General features: G+C 38.9%; 1 protein-coding gene across 16 annotated transcripts in view; it reads right to left on the bottom strand.

The window, feature by feature from the left end:
• tcf7l2 (transcription factor 7 like 2) overlaps positions 1-24,675 on the bottom strand; it is a 195,882-nt gene that overhangs the window by 11,369 nt on the left and 159,838 nt on the right. For all 16 annotated transcript variants that reach the window (XM_060842089.1, XM_060842092.1, XM_060842093.1 and 13 more), the window contains exons 6-7: positions 11,724-11,826; positions 11,047-11,133 (exon numbers count right to left, since the gene is read on the bottom strand). In XM_060842089.1, coding sequence (XP_060698072.1) covers positions 11,047-11,133; positions 11,724-11,826 — 190 coding nt within the window. The remainder of the gene's footprint in view (positions 1-11,046; positions 11,134-11,723; positions 11,827-24,675) is intronic.

Genomic DNA, 24,675 nt, shown 5'->3' with positions numbered 1-24,675 from the left:
ACCAAGGACATTATTTCCTATTAATACAATAATGGTATATTTACTGCTTCATTTCAAAATATAGTAAAATGATTTTGAAGTGAACATTTCTGTCCAATTACACAGCATGTGGGAGGTTGTTATTGTGCTAGCTGACAGATAGACTTTTTTTCTCTAACACAAAGTATTAGCAGAGTGAGCAGTGAAAATACCATTTACAGTTACCACATAAACATAAGACAGTACACAGGTGAAGTATTTTATAGTACACCAGGGCTTTCAAAAGCTCAAGAGTATTATTCTTCATGCGATGAAGTGGTTACATTCATTTCATTACCTGAAGAGACTTATGAGAGTTCAGAAGTTAATGGACACTATAAAATGTCAATCTATCATAAGGTGATTACTACGACACCATCTACAAAATATTTGAAATTTGGTACAGCTATTGCATTATTTAATAGATATATCTGCAACTGAACAAGGAAACCACATTTACTATATTTTATTACATATATTCCATTGTAAAAACTTAAAATTCTAAACAGCTAATTATGAAAAAATCCTGACTGCTTTTATGGCTGCAAGCCAGAATATAATGATGTGCATAAACTCGCAGGCCATGTTACGAACAAACTCATTTTTGTTCCACAGCGTCTCTGGGGTTTCTATCGCATTCACTCTCACTTTATTTCACTGTTGACATTTTTCTGTTAACTGCATGTCATCTGCTTGGCTTTGTTTTATGTGTGAGCTGTGGGAAGCTTTTCTCCCCCTTGCAGTAAAAAAAAACAGCCTCTTTGAGTTGCAGCTAGTTTGTCATTATTCCCCCTCCTCTCCCTGTGCAGTTGTTATCTCTCATCTTTTCCAAGCTCAATTTTCCTGAGCTTTCTAAACCACCACAAACCCACATTATGGTTTATACATGATGCCTATCTCTTTGAAGGCAGCATATTTCAGAGCGGACCCTAGTCAGGAGAAGCACCTTCAGCCAATTTACTAGGCTGAGGGGCCCTGAAGCTCTAACATCTCAATCTAACAGGGTCACAGGGTGGCACAAGTGAGTGTCAGCTATTGCTATTTAATTGCCAGTCTATGCCTCTCTGCTGTGTTTAAAGTATAATGACCCATCACTTAATTCCAAGAAATCACTGCCCTACTACTGGATGGAATAAATATCAAAAGGCGTGCTCTGGCAGGGCATGGCATCTACATTTCCTACGGATGTCATTCGAATAATACAGACGTGTATTTCCATCAGCCTACTACCACACAAATGGCTTATATTTCTTTTTTATCTGAATAACTAATGTATGCCCCTACAGGAAAAACTGCTAAGTTGCTTTAATGATTCCCTTACAAGTGCACAAATCGTGTTACTTCCCTGACAATTTGACCTCTCCCCATTCTCTTTTACCCATCTTCCCCTCCCACCCCTCCAAAAAAACAAGACTAAACCAAACCAAAAGACAGGTATACCTACCAGAAATTAATCCTACCCCTTTCGCCCTTCTATACTGGACACCATCCACTTGTCTTACTTCAAGTTACAATGCTGGAAATTGTAAATATTACTGAAACATTCTCAAAATCATACCTTGCTATTTTGTGATGAACATTTTTACTATTCTGCTAAGCCTCTGGAAATTGTTAATTTTAAATGGTTAATTTATCCTGCCCTTGTCTAATGCTGTACTTTCACAAATGCATCTACTAAATCTCTGGAGATGGGGAGCCTCGCCTAATAATCTATGCTAATTTAATTAACAGCTATCATCAAAATGCATTAGCTGTTTCAGCCCATCAGTAAAGTCTAACCCTCCACCAATTAAATTAGCTGAACTCTAAATCAGATGAACAGAAAATAAACCCATCATTAGGAGCAATTAGTGATTGCTTAAATACAGTGCTATGGAGTAGTTTGTAAATATACTTGTAGCCACTGGGAAATTAGCTAGTATTGGATTAATTGGGGCTGTGACGAACAGTCAGGGCCCCGATCAAAACAGTAGCTTTTCAAGTTCTGAACATCAGCTTCCAAGAGCTTTGATGTGTCATCAATTAGCAATCTCTCTTATTGGTTTTGTATGTTTGCATTTGTTGTGCGTGCATATGGACATTAATATTGTACATGGAGCCAGAAACGGGTGTGATAATGCTGATGTGTTATAAAGTTTAATGCATACATATTTATCTTCCATGTCTAGTTAAAATTACACACAGATTTACAATATCTCATTACTTCTTTTATTTTACCTCCAGTATTACTAAATACCCATTTAAATTTTACGTGACTGGCACTATTAAACCTTGTGAAAATTATTGCATTTTTCCATTAAGAGGGCCTCATTACTGCTACCATGCAGTTTACCAATACCATAATTATACAATTATACTGAAGCCGGCAGTCATAATTTGGTGTCAGCATTCAGGCTCCATGTTGCAAGACTAAGTGAAACCATGAAACAGGACTGGGTAATTTTGGTTGCACTGCTTTACAATGTGAATATAAAATTTGTTTCTATTTAAGATTTAGAGATCAAAAGAGTAAAGTTTGCTCAAAACAGGCAAAATGAAATGACTGCAATAGGGATGGATTCAGCACAAGTCCGCATGCAGCTTAAGTGTGAAAATAATTTCTAGAGAGATCCTGTGCATGTAAATTTGAAAAGTCAGAAAGTATTCTGAATTCAACAACCTCTGTAAATCACATCAACAGTGGTTTTGGTTTGACACTAGGGGATCGTAGCAAGTAAAGAAGCTTAGCTTTTGTGGATAAAGTTCAAGAATTGCAACCATACTTTTTAGCTAAACAGAGAGACACAGGCCTTGGACCAGTCCCTATGCTCCCACTTTGCCCTACCCCTATTTTAAGAAAAAGCATAAATTCCCTAAATAGAGAGCATAAGATTTTTAAAAGGCAGTACAAATACATATAAAATTTAATCTTTGCCCCAAAATACATTTAAATAAGAGTACTTATCAGTGAGCTAGTTAGTGTGGTATTCCATATACATGTACAGAAAACTGCTGGCTTTGTTGCAACAAAGTACAGATGTGTTCTTTGACCTTTACTTGATGAGCTGGCTAATTGACACAAAGATTGGATGAATAATGTGAGTGAAATAAGCTGTGTTTGTATGCTGTGATGGTAATACATAACTGGAAATGTGCTGGTTTACTTAATGCAATTTTGGTTCACTTTTGCCACTTTTCCAAATAGATCCAGGTATCTGGCTGCTTACACCAGAAACAGAAAGCCACCAATCTGTGGCACAGCATACAAGATTAATGGTAGATATAAGAAAGGATGACAACGTGCACATCAGAAGTTTACCTGTGGAATGGTGGGGAGGGAAGAGGTGAAGCAGTGAACAGCTCATCTAACATATTACAGAGTAGCATCAGTACAGAACCAAAGAAATGGTGCAGTGCAGAAAGGGGCCAGTCATCCCATCTTGTCCATGTTGACCCAAAACACTCAGATACCCTTTTCAATCCCATCTGCTGCACCTTACTGCAGTTAGATGCAGATTGAGGTAATTTCTTTGAGAGTTTAGAGTCTCTGCCTTCACCAAATATTCAGGCAGTAAATTCTAGACACCCACCACCCTCTCGTCCTCTCTAATCCTTCTGCCACTCAGCTTGAATCCATGACCCTTGGTTTTTGAACTCTTTGCCAAGGGAAACAAGTTCTTCCTGTCTCTTCCACCTTTGCCGCTCACAATTTTGAAATCTCATACCATGTTCGAGTTAATGACAGTTTTCCTCTCCATAGGATAGGGAATTTCAAGACTAGGGGGCACATTTTATGATGAGAGAAGAAAAATTTTAAAAAGACAAATGTTTTTACAAAGAGGGTGGAACAAACAATGCAACATTTAAAAGACATTTGGATAAGATACGTGCATAAGAAAGATTTGGAGGGATATGGGCCAGGAGCAGGCAGGTGGGACTAGTGTAGTCTGGGATTATGTTTGGCATGGACTCATTGGACCAAAGGGTTTGGTTCCACGCTGTATGATTCTCTGACTCTATGACACCCCTCAGCCTTCTCTGGTCCAAGGAATAATGGGAAAGGGTGTAGGCTAGCCACACAATCTATGTTATGTAAACTCCCAAAAAAAACACAAGTAGTGATGCTTCGGAGTTAAGAAGAATAAGAGAGAATCTCATTGAAATAGATGAAATTCTGAGGGGGCTAGACAGACAGGATGCAGAAATGTTGTTTCCTCTGATGTGGGTGTGGTAGGAATAAGGTTCCATGGTCTCAGTGGGTACAGAATAGGTCATTTCAGTCAGAGATAATAAGAAATATTTTCACAGGGGACGGCGAACCTGTGGAATTCTCTATCACAAACAGCAGACGTAAAATCATTAGATTTTTAGAAGCTATGGGGATGTAGCAGGAGTACATGTTGAGATGCAGAATCAGTCACAACCATGTTCTTACTTTCATCGACTTATCTTGTGTGGAGAGAGATTGAGCCAGCATGGCGGACAGTGAAAGAGGGTGGGGTAGTGCAAGACAACGAGCGGAAGATCAAGCCCCAGCATGGTGGTGATAGAGGCCCCCAGCATCTGCGGTGGCATCAAAAATGGGGGGCGGGGCGGGGGGAGATCAAGGCCGACATGGAGACCGAAACATCATAGGAAGTATGAGTGCAGCATGGCTAAGCACTTAAGAAAGACTGTAATATTGAACTTTTTAAACTGCATTTCCTTATTTTTCTAATTTGTACCAAAGATTTTGTATCTAGGTACTTTTAGATCTAAGATGACACCAGGAATGGTGACACTGTACGCTTTTCAATGTACTCCTGTATTCCTGTACCCGAGTACACAGGGGAATAAAATCTAATTCAAATTCAAAACTGTATTTGCAATGCTACTTGCTCCTGGCTGCACATCGTCCACAATATTGAAGGATGGTTGGAAAGGCCAGTGTGAAAACAAATACCTCAGGATTTTGGAACTGATATCATTATCTTTACAGTGGAGCTTTATATTTCAAAACATATGTGCTCTCTCTTGTATACAGATGTATTTCTGTAGAAATTCATAGCATTAAACTTGTATTCAGTTGGTCTACTGAGTAAGCAAACATCTTAACTAAAAAAGAGTTAACTAATCAAGATTTGAAGAACAAATTCACACTAGTATGGCACTGTGGTCAGGTCACAGTGAGAATTGACATTGTGCAGTAGCTTGAAATTTACAGCCACTGCAAATGGAATTCACAAACTTCAGGGACAAGAGTGCACCTTACTGGGAACATACACCTCTGCGTCTTAAAGCTGTGTCGCTACAAAATAGGTCAATCAGCATTTAAACTCAATGCTCCTATGTGTCGCATGCCCCATTTTTATTTCAACTTTCATTTGTAACATTCTTTTTACTGTTCTACAGAATATTATACTTGCAGTGTACGCAAGTGTGGACCATAACATTGAATAGAACAGAATATCCTTTCCTGTCACCAGTACTCAAGTAGAGAAGTACAGGTGCACAGTGAAAAGTTTTACAATGGTGCAGAAGCAGGTCATTCAACCCATTAAGTTTACCTTGCCATTCAATGAGATCATGTTTGATCTGATTAACCTAAACTCCATTTTCCTATAACCCTGGATTCCTTTACTGGTTAAAAATCTGTCTCAGCTTTGGATATTCTGCCTCACCATCCCTTTGCATTAAGGATTCCACTGATTCACTCAGAAGAATTTTCTCATTTCTGCCTTAAACGTACAACCCTTATTCAGAGATTGTGCTCTCTGGGCTCGTACCTTCCCACAAGGGGAGACAATCTTTACGGATCTACCATGTCAAGTTCTCCAAGAATCCTATATGGATAAATGAGGTCGCTCCTCACTCTTCTATATTCTAATGAGCACAAATTACTCAATCTGTCTTCATAAGTCATCTCCGCCATACCTGAGTATCAGCTGAGTGAACCCTCACTGGACCGCCTCCAAAACCAATATATCTTTCTTTAGATAAGGATGCCCAAAACTTCACAGCATTCCAACTGAGGTCTGACCAGTGCTACACATAATTTTAGCAAAACCTCCCTACATTTATATCCAGGCCAGCAGCCCACTTGCCCTCGCTATTACACACTTAGCTTGGATGCTACTTTTCTGGACTCCTGAATTCCTTTGTGCTATAACTTCCTGCAGTCTTCCTCCTGAATAATATTCAGCTCCTCTATTCTTGCCGACAAAAAGCATTGCCTCACATTCCCCACATTATATTCCATCTGCCATGTTTTTGTCCAATTACTTTCACCTAGACCCCCTAATAGTCAGAGGGAAATTGAGAAACAAACTTGTAAGGAGATCTCAGGTATCTGTAAGAAAATAGGGTGGTTATGGTAGGGGATTTTAAATTTCCAAACATAGACTGGGACTGCCATAGTGTTAAGGGTTTTGATAGAGAGGAATTTGTTAAGTGTGTACAAGACAATTTTCTGATTCAGTATGTGGATGTACCTACCAGAGAAGGTGCAAAACTTGACCTACTCTTGGGAAATAAGGCAGGGCAGGTGACTGAGGTGTCAATGGGGGAGTACTTTGGGGTTAGCGACCATAATTTTATTAGATTTAAACTAATGATGGAAAAGGATTGACCAGATCTAAAAGTTGAAGTTCTAAACTGGAGAAAGGCCAATTTTGACGGTATTAGGCAAGAACTTTCAAAAGCTGATTAGGGGCAGATGTTCACAGGTAAAAAGGATGGCTGGAAAATGGGAAGCCAGAGAAAGTATATTCCTGTTAGGGTGAAAGGAAAAGCTGGTGGGTAGACGGAATGCTAGATGCCTAATGAAATTAAGGGTTTGGTTAAGAAAAAGAAGCAAGCATATGTCAGGCATAGACAGGATAGACCAATTGAATCCTTAGAAGAGTATAAAGGCAGTAGGAGTATACTTAAGAGGGAAATCAGGAGGGCAAAAATGGGACATGGAAAAGCTTTGGCAAATAGAATTAAGGAGGATCCAAAGGGTTTTTAAAAATACATTAAGGACAAAAGGATAACTAGGGAGAGAACAGGGCCCCTCAAGGATCAGCAAGGCGGCCTTTGTGCGGAACCGCAGAAAATGAGGGAGATACTAACTGAGCATTTTGCATCAGTATTTACTGTGGAAAAGGATATGGAAGATATAGAAAGTAGCAAAATAGATGCTGACACCTTGCAAAATGTCCATATTACAGAGGAGGAAGTGCTGGATGTCTTGAAACGCATAAAGGTGGATAAATCCCAAGGATATGATCAGGTGCACCCTAGAACTCTGTGGGAAGCGAGAGACGTGATTGCTGGGCCTCTTGCTGAGATGTTATATCATCAATAGTCACAGGTGAGGTGCCAGAAGACTGGAGGTTGGCAAATGTGGTGCCACTGTTTAAGAAGGGTGGTAAGGACAAGCCAGGGAACTCTAGACCAGTGAGTGTGACGTCAGTGGTGGGCAAGTTGTTGGAGGGAATCCTGAGGGACAGGGTGTACATGTACTTAGAAAGGCAAGGACTGATTAGGGACAGCCAACACAGCTTTGTGTGTGGGAAATCATGTCTCACAAACTTGATTTGAGTTTTTGAAGAAGTAACAAAGGAGGATTGATGAGGGCAGAGCAGTAGATGTGATCTACATGGACTTCAGTAAGGTGTTCGACATGGTTCCCCATGGGAGACTGGTTAGCAAGTTTGGATCTCGCAGAATACAGGAAGAACTAGCCAATTGGATACCGAACTGGCTCAAAGGTAGAAGACAGAGGGTGGTGGTGGAGGGTTGGTTTTCAGGCTGGAGGCCTGTGACCAGTGGAGTGCCACAAGGATCGGTGCTGGGTCTTCTACTTTTCGTCATTTATACAAATGATTTGGATGTGAGCATAAGAGATTATAGTTGGTAAGTTTGCAGATGACACCAAAATTGGAAGTGTAGTGAACAGTGAAGAAGGTTACCTCAGATTACAACCTCAGATGGGCCAATGGGCCGAGAAGTGGCAGATGGAGTTGAATTCAGATAAATGTGAGGTGCTGTGTTTTGGGAAAGCAAATCTTAGCAGGACTTATATACTTATTGGTAAGGTCCTAGGGAGTGTTGATGAACAAAGAGACCTTGGAGTGCAGGTTCATAGCTCCTTGAAAGTAGAGTCACAGGTAGATAGGATAATGAAGGCAGCGTTTGGTATGCTTTCCTTTATTGGTCAGAGTATTGAGTACAGGAGTTGGGAGGTCATGTTGCGGCTGAACAGGACATTGGTTAGGCCACTGTTGGAATATTGCATGCAATTCTGGTCTCCTTCCTATCAGAAAGATGTTGTGAAACTTGAAAGGGTTCTGAAAAGATTTAGAAGGATGTTGCCAAGGTTGGAGGATTTGAGCTACAGGGAGAGGCTGAACAGAATGGGGCTGTTTTCCCTAGAGCATAGGAGGCTGAGGGGTGACCTTATAAAAGGTTTACAGAATTATGAGGGGCATGGATAGGATAAATAGACAAAGTCTTTTCCCTCTGGTCCGGGAGTCCAGAACTAGAGGGCATAGGTTTAGGGTGAGAGGGGAAAGATGTAAAAGAGACCTACGGGCCAACATTTTCACACAGAGGATGATACATGTATGGAATGAGCTGCCAGAGGAAGTGGTGGAGGCTTGTAGAATTGCAATATTTATAGGTCATTTGGATGGGTATATGAATAGGCAGGGTTGGAGGGATATAGGCCAGATGCTGGCAGGTGGGACTAGATTGGGTTGGGATGTCTGGTCGGCATGGACGGGTTAGACCAAAGTGTCTGTTTCCATGCTGTATATCTCTATGAGTCTATGACTCTGTATCCTTCTAAGTTCTTTGTGTCACCCTCACCATTTGCCATCTCATCTTTTTTGCGTATTCTGCAAACTTGGCTATCACATATTCACTTTCTACATGCAAGTCTTTAATGTACATTGTAATGAATGTGACCCCAGCACTGATTCCTGTAGCACACTACAAGGTGCGCATCGGTCTTTGTTAGTCAGCCAATTATCTATGCATGCCAGTATAATACCTTCAACTTGATGGGCTCTTATTTTATTAAGCAGTCTAATGCATGATATCTTATCAAACACCTTCTGAAATTCTAAATATTTTACATCCATTGCTTCCTCTTTATCTATCCTCCTTGCTGCCTCCTTAAAGAATTCTACTAAATTGGTCTGGCTTGACTTTTCATTCATCAAGCCATACTGACTCGGCTTGATCATATCATGTATTTCTAAATATTCTGTTATTACTCGCTTTATAATAGATTTTAACACTTTCCCAAAGTCGTCCTCCAAGAGAAGTTGGGTCAATTACCGTGACTGATCAGCGATTCATGCAAGGAATGGTAAGCCCCAAACGTTACATTACTGTAGTGTTTCCATCCTTCCCTCCTCCTTAAACCAATAAACAGGCTTTGAGCTAACTGACCTGTAGTTATCTGTTTTTGTCTTCTTCCATTTTTAAATAAAAGATATTACACTGGCAGTTTTCCAATCCTCAGACTTTCCCAAACTCTCCAGAATCACCAAAGACTCCCATTTTCCTTTTGAGTTTACCTCCACACTGAAATTTTAAACTAATGGACAATACCAAGCACATTAATTGAGTCACTTTCTCTTCAATTAATGGTCAGTCATTGCTAGCTTTCTAACAGCAGTTTCCATGGAGAAAATAGATTTTTATGAAAATGGATATCAGTACAGAAAGCCATGGAATAATCTGAGGTCTCCTCTATTGAGAAGTTGAGCTACATGAGAATTCTTGGAAGCTAATTTACTCTATTCTTTCAGAAAATGTTTTAATTCTCATACATTGTTTATTTTCTTTTATGCATTGCAGAATCAATAATTTCCTCTTTCTAACTGCCTCTAAGGGTAAAAACCAAAAACAAATATGGGCAAAATGCAGGCAAAAGGTACCGGCCGATGGGAAAGGTAAAAGGCAGAGTTAATTCCAACAGGAATCAACTCTCAGGCTATCAAAACCTCAAATGGTTGATTTTTGGACTCCTACATCCTCCTAAAAGGACAACGTATTGTTTACCTAGCCCAGATTGTATGTGAAGGCAGGAAGAAATAATAGATAGCAAGTGGTGGAGATCAATGGGTAACTTTGTAATGTGGCAACCAAACAGTTGTGTGAAGATAAGCTTCTACAAGGAGGCCTGAGAATCCAGTAAGTAAAAGGAATATTAGTGGATCCTAGTTTTTCCTTAAATTTAAGACGACCATGGAGAGAGTTTTATGATCGCTGGCTCCACTGATATATCAGCTAATGGTACTCCAATAACTGCTGCAACTTACTACTTCCATAAAATCATTTCCTGTTTTTGAACTGGAGTACTTTTGTCATTGTCCAATACTAAGGGCTTTATGTTCCTACCTACAGACTCAATAGAAACAGCTGCTGGCCTGTAAGTGCAAGAGCAGCCAGCCTATTACTTTTTTTTTGGAGTAGCTCCATGTTGAAGTGGCCTTTAACCTGTGATGTAACGATGAAGATTATTACTCTCTGAACTGACTTAGTATGGCTCAAGTAGTGATAAGTGACTCTAGCCACGGGGTATAATAAATATTAACTGCACTTTTCTGTCTGCAAGTGCTAAAATATTGTCCCTTGGGCTCCAACATTGACTCCAACATTGATATAAAGTGTGCAATAATTGCAGCACACTCTTGACACTTACATATTCCCTTGAGGGCAATATTTTACCACTACAGCCTTGCAAAGGAGTCAATATTTGTGGACAATATTAATGATTGCCTTTCACAATAATTCTGTAGCAAAAAAAAACGCCATTCCAAACAAATGAGGCATTATTTGCTGGTTCACTCAAATCCAGTAGTTCTGGAAGACATTAGCTTGTTTATTTATTAAGACAATATAAATTGCACAAGCTAATTCTCCCACTGCAATAATGGAAACTGTAATGCCTGTCCTCAATGGGCAAAGACAAAGACATGATGATTAAAATTAAAGGGCTGTTGAGAAAATGCTGGAAGATTATGTACTTAAAATAAAATGAAGAGTTGATGACACCAAGGCGAGTGTACCCACCTTGACATGGAAGCATTGACGGTGAGCGCAGTGGGGTAAGGATGTCGAAATCCCCCTGTTGTGATTGGGTAAACAGGTTGACCTTGCCTGAAAAGAAAGAAAAAAAAACCTGAAAACTTCTGCTGTTGGAAGCTCACTCTCATTTGACCAGAACAAAAAAATCTTGTTGATTTCACAGCTAGGATCAAAGGATGTAAATAAAGAACAATTTTAATGTGCTAAATCTGATAGAACCAGCTAATTAAATTTTATAACCTCTACTAATGTCAACAGAGACCTTCTCCCCAAGCTAAAACTAGGTGTTTTGTTGTGATAATTAAAGGCGAAGCGGCGTTTGCTTTAATGGAGCCATCACAATAATTGAGGGCTACAGATCCAAAAGAAAACAATAATGAATGTAAATTTATACCAAAATAAAATACATCAAATCAAAGAGCCGCGGTTCTGCTTCGGGCCTCTTTTGGTATTTAGAACTCAGTAGGAAAACATTAAATTAACAATCCTTAATTTGTAGCCTTTTGTCATAGTAACTAGTGTTGACAGGTGTTGCCAAGGGAGAAGCCCCATATGAATATGTGGGTACCCAGTAGCCAATCACAGCTCATTACAATAATTGCACAATACAGTAACATGCAAAATTCTATAGGAATTAAAGAAAAAGAACTGGAACTGCTTACTGTGGTACTAACCATCCTAGTGGATGGGGGATTTGGCCGACGGTACCTGGCGAAAGTGGATAATAAGGAGAAATATCTGAAGGATGTGGAGGCCTAGGAATTCCTAGAGATAGTAGAGAAAACCAAAATATTAACTTTCAAATGTAAAAATGATTATAAAATATGTTGATAACTTCGAATGTATACTTGTTCCAGTTAAGCTCCCAGCTTCCAATTCCACCAACTTAGACAAGTTTGGCAACCCAAGCCTTTAATGACTTAGGTCATGTGCACCTATTGTCCCCATTTCTCAGCGTATTTTTAATTGTTGCAGCTGTTGTTCATAAAATTACCTTCCGTTCAAGAAGCACTAATGGGGCTCTTGTGACAAACTGCATGCAAGTGGGGCCCATGTTAACAGGCCGGTTTCAAGTCTCGCCTGCACCAGAGGGGTGTTGTAACATCACTGATCAGGTTAGTTACAGAATATTTTCAAGAAACATCTGTACCTGTCCACAGGATAACTTAACATTCAATTACATCACTTCAATTGTAATTACTTAGAACACCACTTCAGAACAAGCAAGTTTGATATTAAAGTTTAGTTTTACAATATCAGTAAATGTTTGAGCATATTCACACCAAGATCCAGTAATTTTCAGGAAAATGATGCTGTGGTTTCACTTGATGCTCGCCATAAGACTCAGTCTTTGAAATTACTTACATAAGAATTAATTTACTTCCTCTGTGAATCTTTAGTATATTATAATTTTGCATACACATCACATATGTCTCAATTATGTGGATAGCCTAATTTATTATATCCTAAGACTCATTTTACACTTTATCTAATTCGAGCCTTGGTTCTTCCAACCACAATTTGCCATTAAGCTCCAGTTTACCACACAGAAGATCTGTTAAGCTAACAACAACCTTTCCAACTTTATTTTAATTAATAAACATTATTTACTAACCTTGAATTCAAAACATTGTATCCAAAATCATTTTAAAATCAGTACTCTGGTCTAAACCAGCGTTTCTTTTAATCATGCCTGAGAGAATCTTTTCCATCCTATCCAACTATCTCTCTCAGTATTTCCAAAACTTCCATCACTGCCATTATCTTATTTCCTTATTAATGCCAAGCACCTTTCACTAACCTACCCCCCAGCTCATAATATCACAAATTGCACCCTGTCACTATTACAGGAAAGCTCTTGTTTCCTCCCTGATCCTAGGCCCTTGCTGTGAAGAAGTTTTTTTCATATAACACACTTGAATTATTTCCTCTATTATCATCAAGCAATGCCATGGCAAATCTACTTGTGAGAAAAATATTCCACTGCACATCAGTCACACACTGTTAGGTACAAAACAATCACACAATTATTACCACCACCTGGCTTGGAGCCAGAAATTTACCAACAATTACCATTGTCTGTTGAAATCACAACTTTACAAGCAGTTGCAATTCCTGTGATTTGTCTCTATGGTTCGCCATCAGAAGTATCTATTTATACAACTGTAAACTGCCACGAGATTAAACACAGTTTCATCACAACATCAAGATGTCACAACTATCTTGACCATCAAAGAATGCTAAGAGATCTGCTTGGCTCTAACATTTAAGATGCACGTTTGAAAATTAATCTATATCACCTCACATCGGAAGACAGGAAAAATAGTCATATACAAATGTAACTAATCAGTTGAGCAGAAATTCAGGGAAAGAGATTACAACTACAGATTTGCTGACCACATTGTAATGATCATAACATGTAGTCATGACCAAATCTTGACAGAGTCAATTTAATCAAGTTTCTGAAGTTTATTTTTGAAACAAAGCCCTTGAATCTCATTATATCTCCAACAGCCTCAAATGTTTCCCTCCCAGTATGCTATTTGTTTCACTTAAGGTGCACTGTGCACTATGAAGCTATTTTTTTCACTTACTGTGCATTTTACACAATGAAGCTATTTATGCCCCCAACTAATCCCACTGCGTAAAGAAGGGTCAACATGTGACATTAATCACATTTTTCCACAAACAATTCAGCATCTCTCTTGTATGGCATTATCTAACTGTACAAATTGTAGGACCGTAATGTTTACCTGGGTGCAGCCAGGGCAGTCAAGGCCACATGAAGCCAGCATAAATGTTCGGAATTCAATTTGCAGAGCCCCTGCACGGTGTTAATTATTGATATGAAAACAGCTAGGGCACTTATTTATCATACAGACAGAAAATGACTTAATTAACTGTGACCAACAAATGAGACTATTTCCCTTCGTAGTTTTCATTTGAAGCTACAAATATACATTTATAATTCTTCCACAGTAGCTCCCTTTATCAACATTAAATTCAAGATTATTATTGTTTGTGAAGGTGCCCACACAAGAATTGATTGTGTTCCTTCCATTTATAAGGATGTACAAGAGGAAAATCTGTGCAAACACGTGGATGAGATAGAAATAGAAATAATACAGTTTGTATGCAAGATAGCAAAAAAAACGGAAAAATTGTTTCAGGAACTCAAAGGGCAAAGCATTGGACAATATTAAAGCAGTTTTTTTTTAAAAGTTGTAGAGGCTAAATTCAATGAATGATGTGGTGGCGATCACTGGATTCTGAAGTTACAATTCACAAACTGAAAATTGCTATCAACGCTCCAAAGTACTGGCAGGAGTTAATCAGCCAACTTTGCTGGTCCTGATGGCCATCAGTGATCTCTGCTGGATAACAGGTAACAAGATTAGGCTCAGCTATGTTTGCCAAAATCAAACAACTGCTGCCCTGACTATATATGATCATTTGTCCCATCAGGTCACTACTTCAGTCAAACAAAGGAAAAGGGGTAGGCAAAAAATATAGACAATGTTTTACAATTAGACAATAATAAATAAAAATTCACTTTCAATGGTACAATTAAAGTTGTACTGCATTGTACATTCAAGAGCAACTGAAAGTGGAACTAACAGTTCAGTGGTTGCAAAAGTCAACCTTGAACTCAGGGATAATACTACATTACAACCATGACCATACAACAAGTAGTACTTTGTTGAGACCAGTAGTGCAAGGCAGTATAGAAATTTAGGTTTCTTTTTATAAAACGGTATGGCTTTTCCAGTTCACTACAAATGAAGACCCTTACTTGTACTTCAAGATTTGACTCCATATCTCAACACCTACTGCAATCCTTAACTGAAACATCTATGACCAGTACAATGGCTAATTGACATGTAGGGGAAAAAAAACATTTTTCTTAATACGAGTATCTCTTAACTAAAATATCATTTGATAGGTAGAAATGAAAGTACTTATTTCTCAGAAATGACTGCCACACTATTCAGATCTCTTGGCATCATGAAAGCCCAAAAACCCATGAAAACAGTAGCTAATGAACTTAAAAACCCGATCCAAACAACAAGCAAAACAATTGTAATTTATAAATTACCTTGCAAGAAACTGTAACAACACTACATTGGACAAACAGGCAGAAAACTAGCCACAAAATACACAAACGTCAATTCGTCTAAAAAATACATGACCCACTCTCACTAGTATCTTATATACAGATGAGGAAGGGCACCACTTCAACTGGGACAATGCATCCATCCTAGGACAAGCCAAAGACAGACACACAAGAATTCCTAGAAGCATGGCATTCCAACCGGAACTCTAACAATAAACACATCAACTTGGACTCCATTTACCATCCCGTAAGAAACAGACCAGGAACTGATATCACCAACCCACGGAAACCTAAACCTAAACACAAATAGACAGCGGGTCACTAACACCAGTGCTTCACCAGAAACTCATTGATGATGTTACCTAGTATGGTGACAAAACGTCTGAAAATGAACCTTTCGGCTTAGCAAGCAAACTTACATCCACAACCTCAACCTGAGCCACAAATCTTCTCAAAACTGGATAACTTATTTCTTCTTCCTTTCTCCAGCTATCTCCTCCTATTTCCATCAGCAGGACTCTGAGTCAATATGAATCTTAAATACCAAAACCATTTAACAGTTGATATTATGACACTGATTCACTTCTCTTAATAAAAGATCCTGATTTACTTGGCCCTACCAATGGATTCTGTAACCAGCAAAATTTTCTTTGACTTTCACATTGAACCGTAGAAGAAATTTTGACTGTAAAAAGTGCATTATGCTTTTCCTTCTATCAGATTTCCGCTTGCTATCAGGTGAGGCTGGCACTGGAGAGTCTCTGCCCAATCTTTACCAGATATGTGAATGCATCCAGCCACTTTACAATAACTTCAATTACATAGCTCTCCTCAGAGTTCCATAGTTTTTCCTATATGATCATTCAACCAACCCTCAGCTTTCTAAGATTCATACATCATGATTCATTTTCATTTTGTCTTGTTTACCCTTACTTTGCAACCAATTTTAGCTTCAGCAAACTAAATCTCATCTTGGGCTGAGTTTAAACATCAAATCATATAATCAGAAATCTGTCATAGACTAGTGGGATAATCTGCAAGATATCAGTCTATAAAGAAAAACACGAAAATTACTGCCTAACTAGTCATCTAGCAAAAACCATTCTCAAAGCAGTACTTTTTAAACCTGGATGACTGGTGATATTAATGTGTCTGACTCCATTCTTGTCTGAAATACTGCCATCTCTCCTGTATACGAATACCTGGCAGCAACATCTCAGCAACCCACAAATTGCAAACCAACTTCTCAAAGCCTCAATAGTTTTGGCATTACAGCATCATCTACTTGGAATAGTTGTTGGCCAATAAAAGGTCCTCCTTTCCCTTCCACTTTAAAGAAATCAACATATATTTGTTCCCACTGTTTCTTATTTGATGATGGATCGAAAATAACCTTCATTGGATAATTTCTCCATCCACGTGTGGTTACAAAAAATAGTGATAGTCCATATAAATGAATTAGCTGTATGCTACTGAATTTATATGGACTATCCCTATGTGTTCATGATGAAATTCCCCTCTCTAAACTTGGGTAGACTGACTTGAATTTGAAAGAATACAACCTTGATCTATATTCAGTTCATTTCTATATGTGAAGTACTTCTGCAAATCATCATACATTACGGACTAATAAAACTGAATATTTTATTGAGCTCTTGGACTACATCACTAATTTATCTGCCAGGTACTGGCAATTTATTTGTGCATATAAAGTTATTCAAAGTTGGCTCAATGCCCACAAAATTAACTTGTCTTATAGACACTGAATTCATATGAGCTGTAGACATGAAATATTTAATATTGAGCTTATGCCTAAGTTTATCATTTGGTCACTCTTGTTTAACAGACTACTTCGTCCACTTTCGATAAATGTTTATTTGCTGATCCCTACTGTAAAGAACCCTGCGTAGTTTAAATGACTTTTCCTCTGCTAATTCCTTCCTATTGAGGAAACTTTGTTCACCTCCACTACTGCCAATGGTAGTTTTGTATTTAATTCATTTTAGAGTCCAATGAATGCCCACACACTTGCCTCCCTAGCCGAAACTGCAATGGCCATAGGAGTATTGAGAGATTGTACAATGCAGCATAAAAACACTGAAAACTTGGCAGACTGTATCAGACTCTCTGAAGATGGCACACTAAGGACAAAGGATAATAGAGTTACTCCAGAGCTCTCAACTATGTTTTTTTTGGAATTAAACTCCCAACAATTTTAAATACCTTTCCAAGGTCAGGCCATTGTCAGGCGAGAACAAATTGAACAAAGACCGTTTTTCATGTATTTATTTTTTTCTGAAATTGCATTTTCATTTGGTATTTCTTTTGACTTAATGTTTTAGGCAACTCAGGTTACACAGCAGTCTGTTTGGTGATATTAAAACTCTGCTTAACACTAATTTGAGACCGGATTGCTGGGATTGATACACAGGGATTTTGTTGTACTGGCATCCCTTTAGCACACAAAAGTCATCTAACCACTTTTATGAGGGAAACACTTAATTTATCCTATTTCATTCACTCAAGCCAAATGTGTAATCTTAGTTTGTAGTTACACCTGCCCTCCTTGTTAAGGCTGCATTCCCTTATTGTTCCCACGTGTCATTTTTCCAACTGCACGGACTCATTGTGCAGCTCAACGCAACGTGCACATGGGGCACCATTCAAATTGCTCAAACTTTCTAAAAATTCAGTTTTACAAATTCCACATTGTGTAACAAAAGTTCTTCAGTCCTTAATTTCTCAAATAAGTGCAAAAGAAAATTTCATGCCATCTAGGTCATCAGCTTTATGTTGTGTATTTCATGGGCTAAGATTAAAGCACACTCACCTGCAAGTCGCCATGACTGGACTAACTTTATTTAAACCTCCCAGAGAAGGCAATAGAACAGTATGTTCAGATCTTGCAATTTACTACAACATTGGTTGCAAAACTATCCAAGACTAGAGAAAACCAATTCAGTGTACTTCTAAATTGAGAACTTCCAACAACAGTAGATAAGCTAGATTTGATTCTAACACTTTTCATTTCATTGTGCATCATGGCCATGAAAAACCTGTATGATGCTTTTCCTTTAAATTTTCATGGGTAAGGTTCAAGTAGTAAATCCTTAATTTCCGACAAGAAACTGGCTCTGGGTTTACGTTTTTGAACTGCTGCAGTCCACCTGATGTAGTTACTTCTGCAATAGTGTTGCAGAACAAATTCCAGGACATGGATGCAATGGCAGTGAAGGTAGGGACAATAGCTGTGTGTCTTGGAGGGGAAGTTCCAGGTAGTGGAGTCCCTGTGCGTCTGCTGAGTTAGTTGTGCCCAGGTGGCAGAGGTCATCATTCCAAATGAGCTGGAAGAGTTCAATAACTTGCTGTACTGCATCATGTAAACACTACATACCTCCCGTACAGTAGGCTGGCAGTGGATTTACTGTATGTTTACAGTGGTAAACAACAATAGATTATGACTTGGCCAGAATTAGTTTAATTGCAGCACCATTTCCTCATTATTATTTTCCACAATAATCCCACAGTTGCAGCCACAATTATCCAAACTAAAAAATAATCCAATCAAAGCTAGTCTTGAGGTTAGGTACAAAGGTTTTGCCAGCTGAAGGGCAACTTCCACCTGGCATCAAGTTACTTCCATGATATTACTATTGAACAACAGTTCAGGGAGAATAATTTCAGGTTAATTGGTAACAAGCTCACTTCTGGTCAACCTCTTCAATTTAAAAACAAAAACACAGAACTAAGAACTGATTCAATTTGGTATCCTCATCCAGAATAAACAAAACACTTTTGACAGCCAGTGCAGAAAGGCAATACAATTTATTATACTTACAAGGGTTTGTTTATGTGAAATGGGGATATGAAACAGCTGCAAAACAGCCACAAAAAAACACCAATGAAATGCTATGTCAAATCACCAAGTGGGGTTGAGAAACATATTAGTTACGATCGAATGGTGATCATAGTAGATGGACCAAATTATCTAATTTTGCTCCAATATCTTATGGTCTTATGGAGCAGCCAAATACCTAGAGACCTGATCAATGATGCTGATGAGGTAAATGTGTTAATTATTAGGACACCCAGTAACACAATTAGAGTCATTCAGCATGGCAATTCATTCAACCAAGTTGCCCAAATGAAACTAATCCCGCTTCCTTGCATTTGGCCGATATCTCTCTAAACCTTTCCTATTAATATATGTATCCAAATGGCTTTTAAATGCTGCAACCTTATCCACCTTTACCGATTCCTCTGGTTTTGTATCTTCTGGAAGACTTATACAGTTCCTCCAAAACCTAAAGTTCTTTGTACAAATTGAAAGAATAACAAGCCCGAGGTTGACCCAATACTACAGCAGATATTCTCCTAATCTGAAAAAAAATATTCATTTGCTATCCTGCTTTGATTCACGTTACTGAGCCATACAAACCTCGACTTTTCTTTTAGTTCCAGGTCTTCAATCTTCTTACCAAAATTTCTGCATGACACCCAATAAGTCCACACATAGAACATTTATCTTGACTGACCTTTTCTTTATACCATAAAATAATACAATTAAGTTAGATTAGCTTTAACAAATACATGCTAGCCCTCCTTACCTGTCCATTTTATCAAAATGAAATTAGATTTTGTTGTTTGCAATTGTTTCTGGTAACTGGCTGGTGCTTTCTTGGTTCATACGTTATCCTACTGCCTGAATAATGATAAAAACACTTACAATATCCAGTACTATACCAATACCTAATGTGTGTTGAAAATTGTAACCATATCTTTAATATTTCTATCTCCTGATATTATGTAAAATATTATCTTTCAGCAAACCAGAATGAATTCTCAGGACCAGATAACTCAATTTACAGTCATGTTGATCTTTTAGCATGTCTTCTCTATCTATAATTGCTTTGTGTGTAACCTCTTTCTTCTTTTAGTGAAACCCTCACATTATCCACTTCCAAAGTGAAGGACTTTGTTTAGAAGTAAGTCATACTGTCTGGTTCTACAAAAAAAAATTCCCGTTGGGGCCTTATGAAACCTGAACCAAAAGGACATTTACTGAGCTAAATAATTTTTTTTAAAAATGTGATTCACTAGTCATTACCAAGATGATTACAGCCTCACTTAAACCCTCACATACCATTTTATAAAAGGGCAATAAAGGTAAAACAACCTTGTTCTAGCAGAGACTTTGGATCCCTGTACACTAGCCCAAAAAGATGGAACAAATGTTTTTTTGTAGAAGCAGAGAGTATGACTTAATACTAAACGAAGTCCTTCTCTTTGGAATTGTCAAATTATTGCACCAAAGATCGGTCAAAGTTTCCAGTATGATGCAATCATCAACCATCTTCCCCTTGCTAAAGGGAGTGATCCCTCTACAATACCCGGACTTATCTCCAATAAAATTGATAACAGTTGCCCTTTTGCCTCCTCTCTTCACATCATCCAAGGCCCCAAACACTCCCAGATGAATTACACTATATCTGTTGCTCAACAAAGTCTGTTCTACTTTAGGAGACCAAATGCAAATAAACTGAGAGCTTTGCAGAGCACCATTTCAGCCACAAGTACGACCTTGAGATTTCAGTCATCAATCACCTTAATTCTCCAGCTTGCTCGCACACTGATCTTTCTGTCAAACATCTGCTGCATTCCAAAGAATTCAACATGTGCCCAAGAAACAGCTCATATTTCAGTTGGCAGCTTACAACCTTTTAGGGCTAGTATAATCGCAATAATCTCAGACTGCAACCTTTGGACCCATGTTGTTTCCTGTTTCTTTGAGGTTTTAATTTGTATTGGCCAATGCACTTTGAGACAGGAAAAAGTGTGTTTTATGTTGGGGTGATAGTCCCTTTAAGAGCTAGAATAGACAGAAAAACCAAGGAACTTTGGATGCTGGAAATCAGAATTAAAATCAGAAACTGTTGAATGTGGCAGTAAGAACATTTCAATATTTCAATCGTGCCAAGAAAAAATTGCCACAGGATTTCTGATGCTTTTACTGGAGATTAAAGAGATTACAAATTTCTGAGTTATATTTTCATTTTGCCCTTCCTAATTTATTTCCCTCACGCTGACTATGCAGAGTTCAGATAATTTATGCCCTGCCTGACCCTGCGCACTTAGCCAGTGTCTACATTCATGTTCTAGTAGAAGTACCCAATTAGCAATTGAGAACAGTCACCTATACCAATTCTTGCTAATCCAGGGACACTGAGGTCAGCTGTAAGTATTGTTGCAGTCTTTATAGGTGCTTCATGCAGAATAGCATGTACAGGTAGTTCTTCTATAACATGATGGTTGCGTCCTTGTACAAAACCATGTTACAGAAAAATCATGCTTTAGAAATAGCACTTAGCATTGGTGATGTAATTGCATTACAGCTAACACATATTTTAAAAGTTCCTGCTTCAGAAACGGTACCCCAATTAATCAATTGCGTTAAAGCAGATTCACTTTAACAAAACGCACATTATAGCAGAATGACATTTAATAGTAAACTGGTGGTGTCAACATCCACTTCTATAAACTGGAATGCTAATCTTCCACCAATGAAATTAAGATCAGGTAATTTTCCCAATTTCTTTAGGTTGAGTATGTTTTATTGGATTTCATTATTAATGCCAGCTTTTCAATCTATCAGGGTTCACCTGCAATAATATCCAAGTGCCTTACAAGCCCCTTGAACTATGTTACACCAATCAACTACAGTGGGAGTGGGAAATTGCATAATAAGCAAAGCAGCATCCTTTACCTTTGCCTCCAATTTTCATGATATGGTCATTGTCAAATTTAGAAAATCTGATCTAATATCCTAGGGCATCAAACTCTCCAAATGCCTTTGTGAATTTTGAAAGGCCAGGATTTTGCTGTAGTCAGGACAATAAAACAGTCCATGGCATAGGCATGAACATGCATGACTTGAATACTTACATCAAGACATTATTACATATTCCTGAAGCAGGTGGGACGTGAATCGGTCTCCTGGTCCCAAGGTACAGACACTATCACTGCACCCGAAGAGCCCCAAATCTTAACAATTCTGGTCTCCTTCCTATTAGGGGAATGTTGTGAAACTTGAAAGGGTTCAGAAAAGATTTACAAGGATGTTGCCAACGTAGAGGATTTAAGCTATAAGGAGAGGTGGAATAGGCTGGGACTGTTTTCCCTCCAGTATTACAGGCTGAGGGATGACCGTAGATAAGTTTATAAGTGAGGGACATGGATAGGATAAGTAGACAAGGTCATTTCCCAACGGAAGGGGTGTCCAGAACTAGTGGGCATAGATTTAGAGTGGGAGGGTTAAGAATAAGACAGTGCTTTTTCTGGGTCTGTAGATTGTGAAGGAGCAAAAATGGCCTTTGCAGTGATATGTACTTCTTGTCAGATGTGGTAGTTTAAAGAGAGTTTAAGGGTTACTGTGGATTATATTTGCCATAAATGCTGTTGGATGCAACTCTTATCAGATCGAGTGGTTCAGTTGGAGAGACAAATAGAAGCGATGAGGAATTTGCAACAGCTATAGTATGTGATGGATGGCAGTTATAGAAAGTGGGGGGGGGGGGGGGGGGGGGGGGGGGGGAAGTCTCAGATACAGTCACATAGGTGGGTTAACTCCAGGAAGGCTAAGAGAGGTAGGCAACGAGAGCAGGAGTCTTTTGTGGATATACCCATTTCAAACAGGTATACTATTTTGGAAAATGTAGGGGGTGATGAATTCTTAGGGGAATGTAGCACAAACAGCCAGGTTTCTGGTATTGAGACTGGCTCTAATGCAGCGAGGGGCATGTCGGCTTCCAAGAGATCAGTTGTGTTCGGGGATTCTGTAGTTGGAGGTACAGACAGACGTTTCTGTGGCCAGCAGAGAAATAGCAGAATGGTGTGTTGTTTCCCTGGTGCCAGGATCAAGGATGACTCAGAGAGGGTGCAGAATGTTCTCACTGGGGAGAGGGGCCAGCAGGAAGTCATTGTCCACACTGGAACCAACAATATTGGAGGGGAAAAGGTTGAGACTCTAAAGGGAGATTACAGAGAGTTAGGTAGAATTTTAAAAAGGAGGTGTCCTCAAGGGTAGTAATATCTGCATTACTCCCAGTGCTATGAGCTAGTGAGGGCAGGGATAGGAGGGTAGAGCAGATGAATGCATGGCTGAGGAGATGGTGTATGGGAGAAGGATTCACATTTTTGAATCATTGGAATCTCTTTTGGGGTAGAAGCGACCTGTATAAGAAGGATGGATTGCAACTAAATTGGAAGGGGACTAATATACTGGCAGGGAAATTTGCTAGAACTGCTTGGGAGGATTTAAACTAGTAAGATGGGGGTGGGGGGTGGGTGAGATAGTGAGGAAAGAGATCAATTTGAGACTGGTACAGCTGAGAACAGAAATGAGTCAAACAAACACAGTCAGGGCAGGCAGGGACAAGGTAGGACTAATAAATTAAACTGCATTTATTTCAATGCAAGGAGCCTAATAGGGAAGGCAGACGAACTCAGGGCATGGTTAGGAACATGGGACTGGGATATCATAGCAATTACAGAAACATGGCTCAGGGATGGGCAGGACTGGCAGATGAATGTTCCAGGATACAAATGCTATAGGAAGGATAAAAAGAGAGGCAAAAGAGGAGGGGGACTGGCATTTTTGATAAAGGAGCACATTACAGCTGTGCTAAGGGAGGATACTCCCGGAAATACATCCAGGGAAGTTATTTGGGTGGAACTGAGAAATAAGACAGGGATGATCACCTTATTGGGATTGTATTATAGACCCCCCAATAATCAGAGGGAAATTGAGAAACAAACTTGTCAGGAGATCTCAGCTATCTGTAAGAATAATCGGGTGGTTATGGTACATCAACTGGGACTGCCATAGTGTTAAAGGTTTAGATGGAGAGGAATTTCTTAAGTGTTCACAAGACAATTTTCTGATTTAGTATGTGGACGTACCTACTAGAGAAGGTGCAAAACTTGACCTACTCTTGGGAAATAAGGCAGGGCAGGTGACTGATGTGTCAGTGGGGGAGCACTTTGGGGCCAGTGACCATAATTCTATTCGTTTTAAAATAGTGGTGGAAAAGGATAGATCAGATCTAAAAGTTGAAGTTCTAAATTGAGAAAGGCCAATTTTGACGGTATTAGGCAAGAACTTTCAAAAGCTGACTGGAGGCAGATGTTCGCAGGTAAAGGGACGGCTAGAAAATGGGAAGCCTTCGGAAATGAGATAACAAGAATCCAGAGAAAGTATATTCCTGCCAGGATGAAAGGGAAGGCTGGTAACTCTAGGGAATGCTGGATGACTAAAGAAATTGAGGGTTGGGTTAAGAAAAAGAAGGAAGTATACGTCAGGTACAGACAGGACAGATCAATTGAATCCTTAGATTGGTATAAAGAAAGTAAAAGGGAAACCAGGAGGGCAAAAAGGAGACATGAAATAGCTTTGGCAAATAGAATTAAGGAGAATCCAAAGGGGTTTTACAAATATATTAAGG

This window comes from Hemiscyllium ocellatum, chromosome 22, assembly GCF_020745735.1.
Source record: "Hemiscyllium ocellatum isolate sHemOce1 chromosome 22, sHemOce1.pat.X.cur, whole genome shotgun sequence".
Lineage (NCBI taxonomy): Eukaryota > Metazoa > Chordata > Chondrichthyes > Orectolobiformes > Hemiscylliidae > Hemiscyllium > Hemiscyllium ocellatum.
The sequence above is the reverse complement of the archived record's forward strand: the minus strand, read 5'-3'. Positions and strand labels throughout refer to the sequence as shown.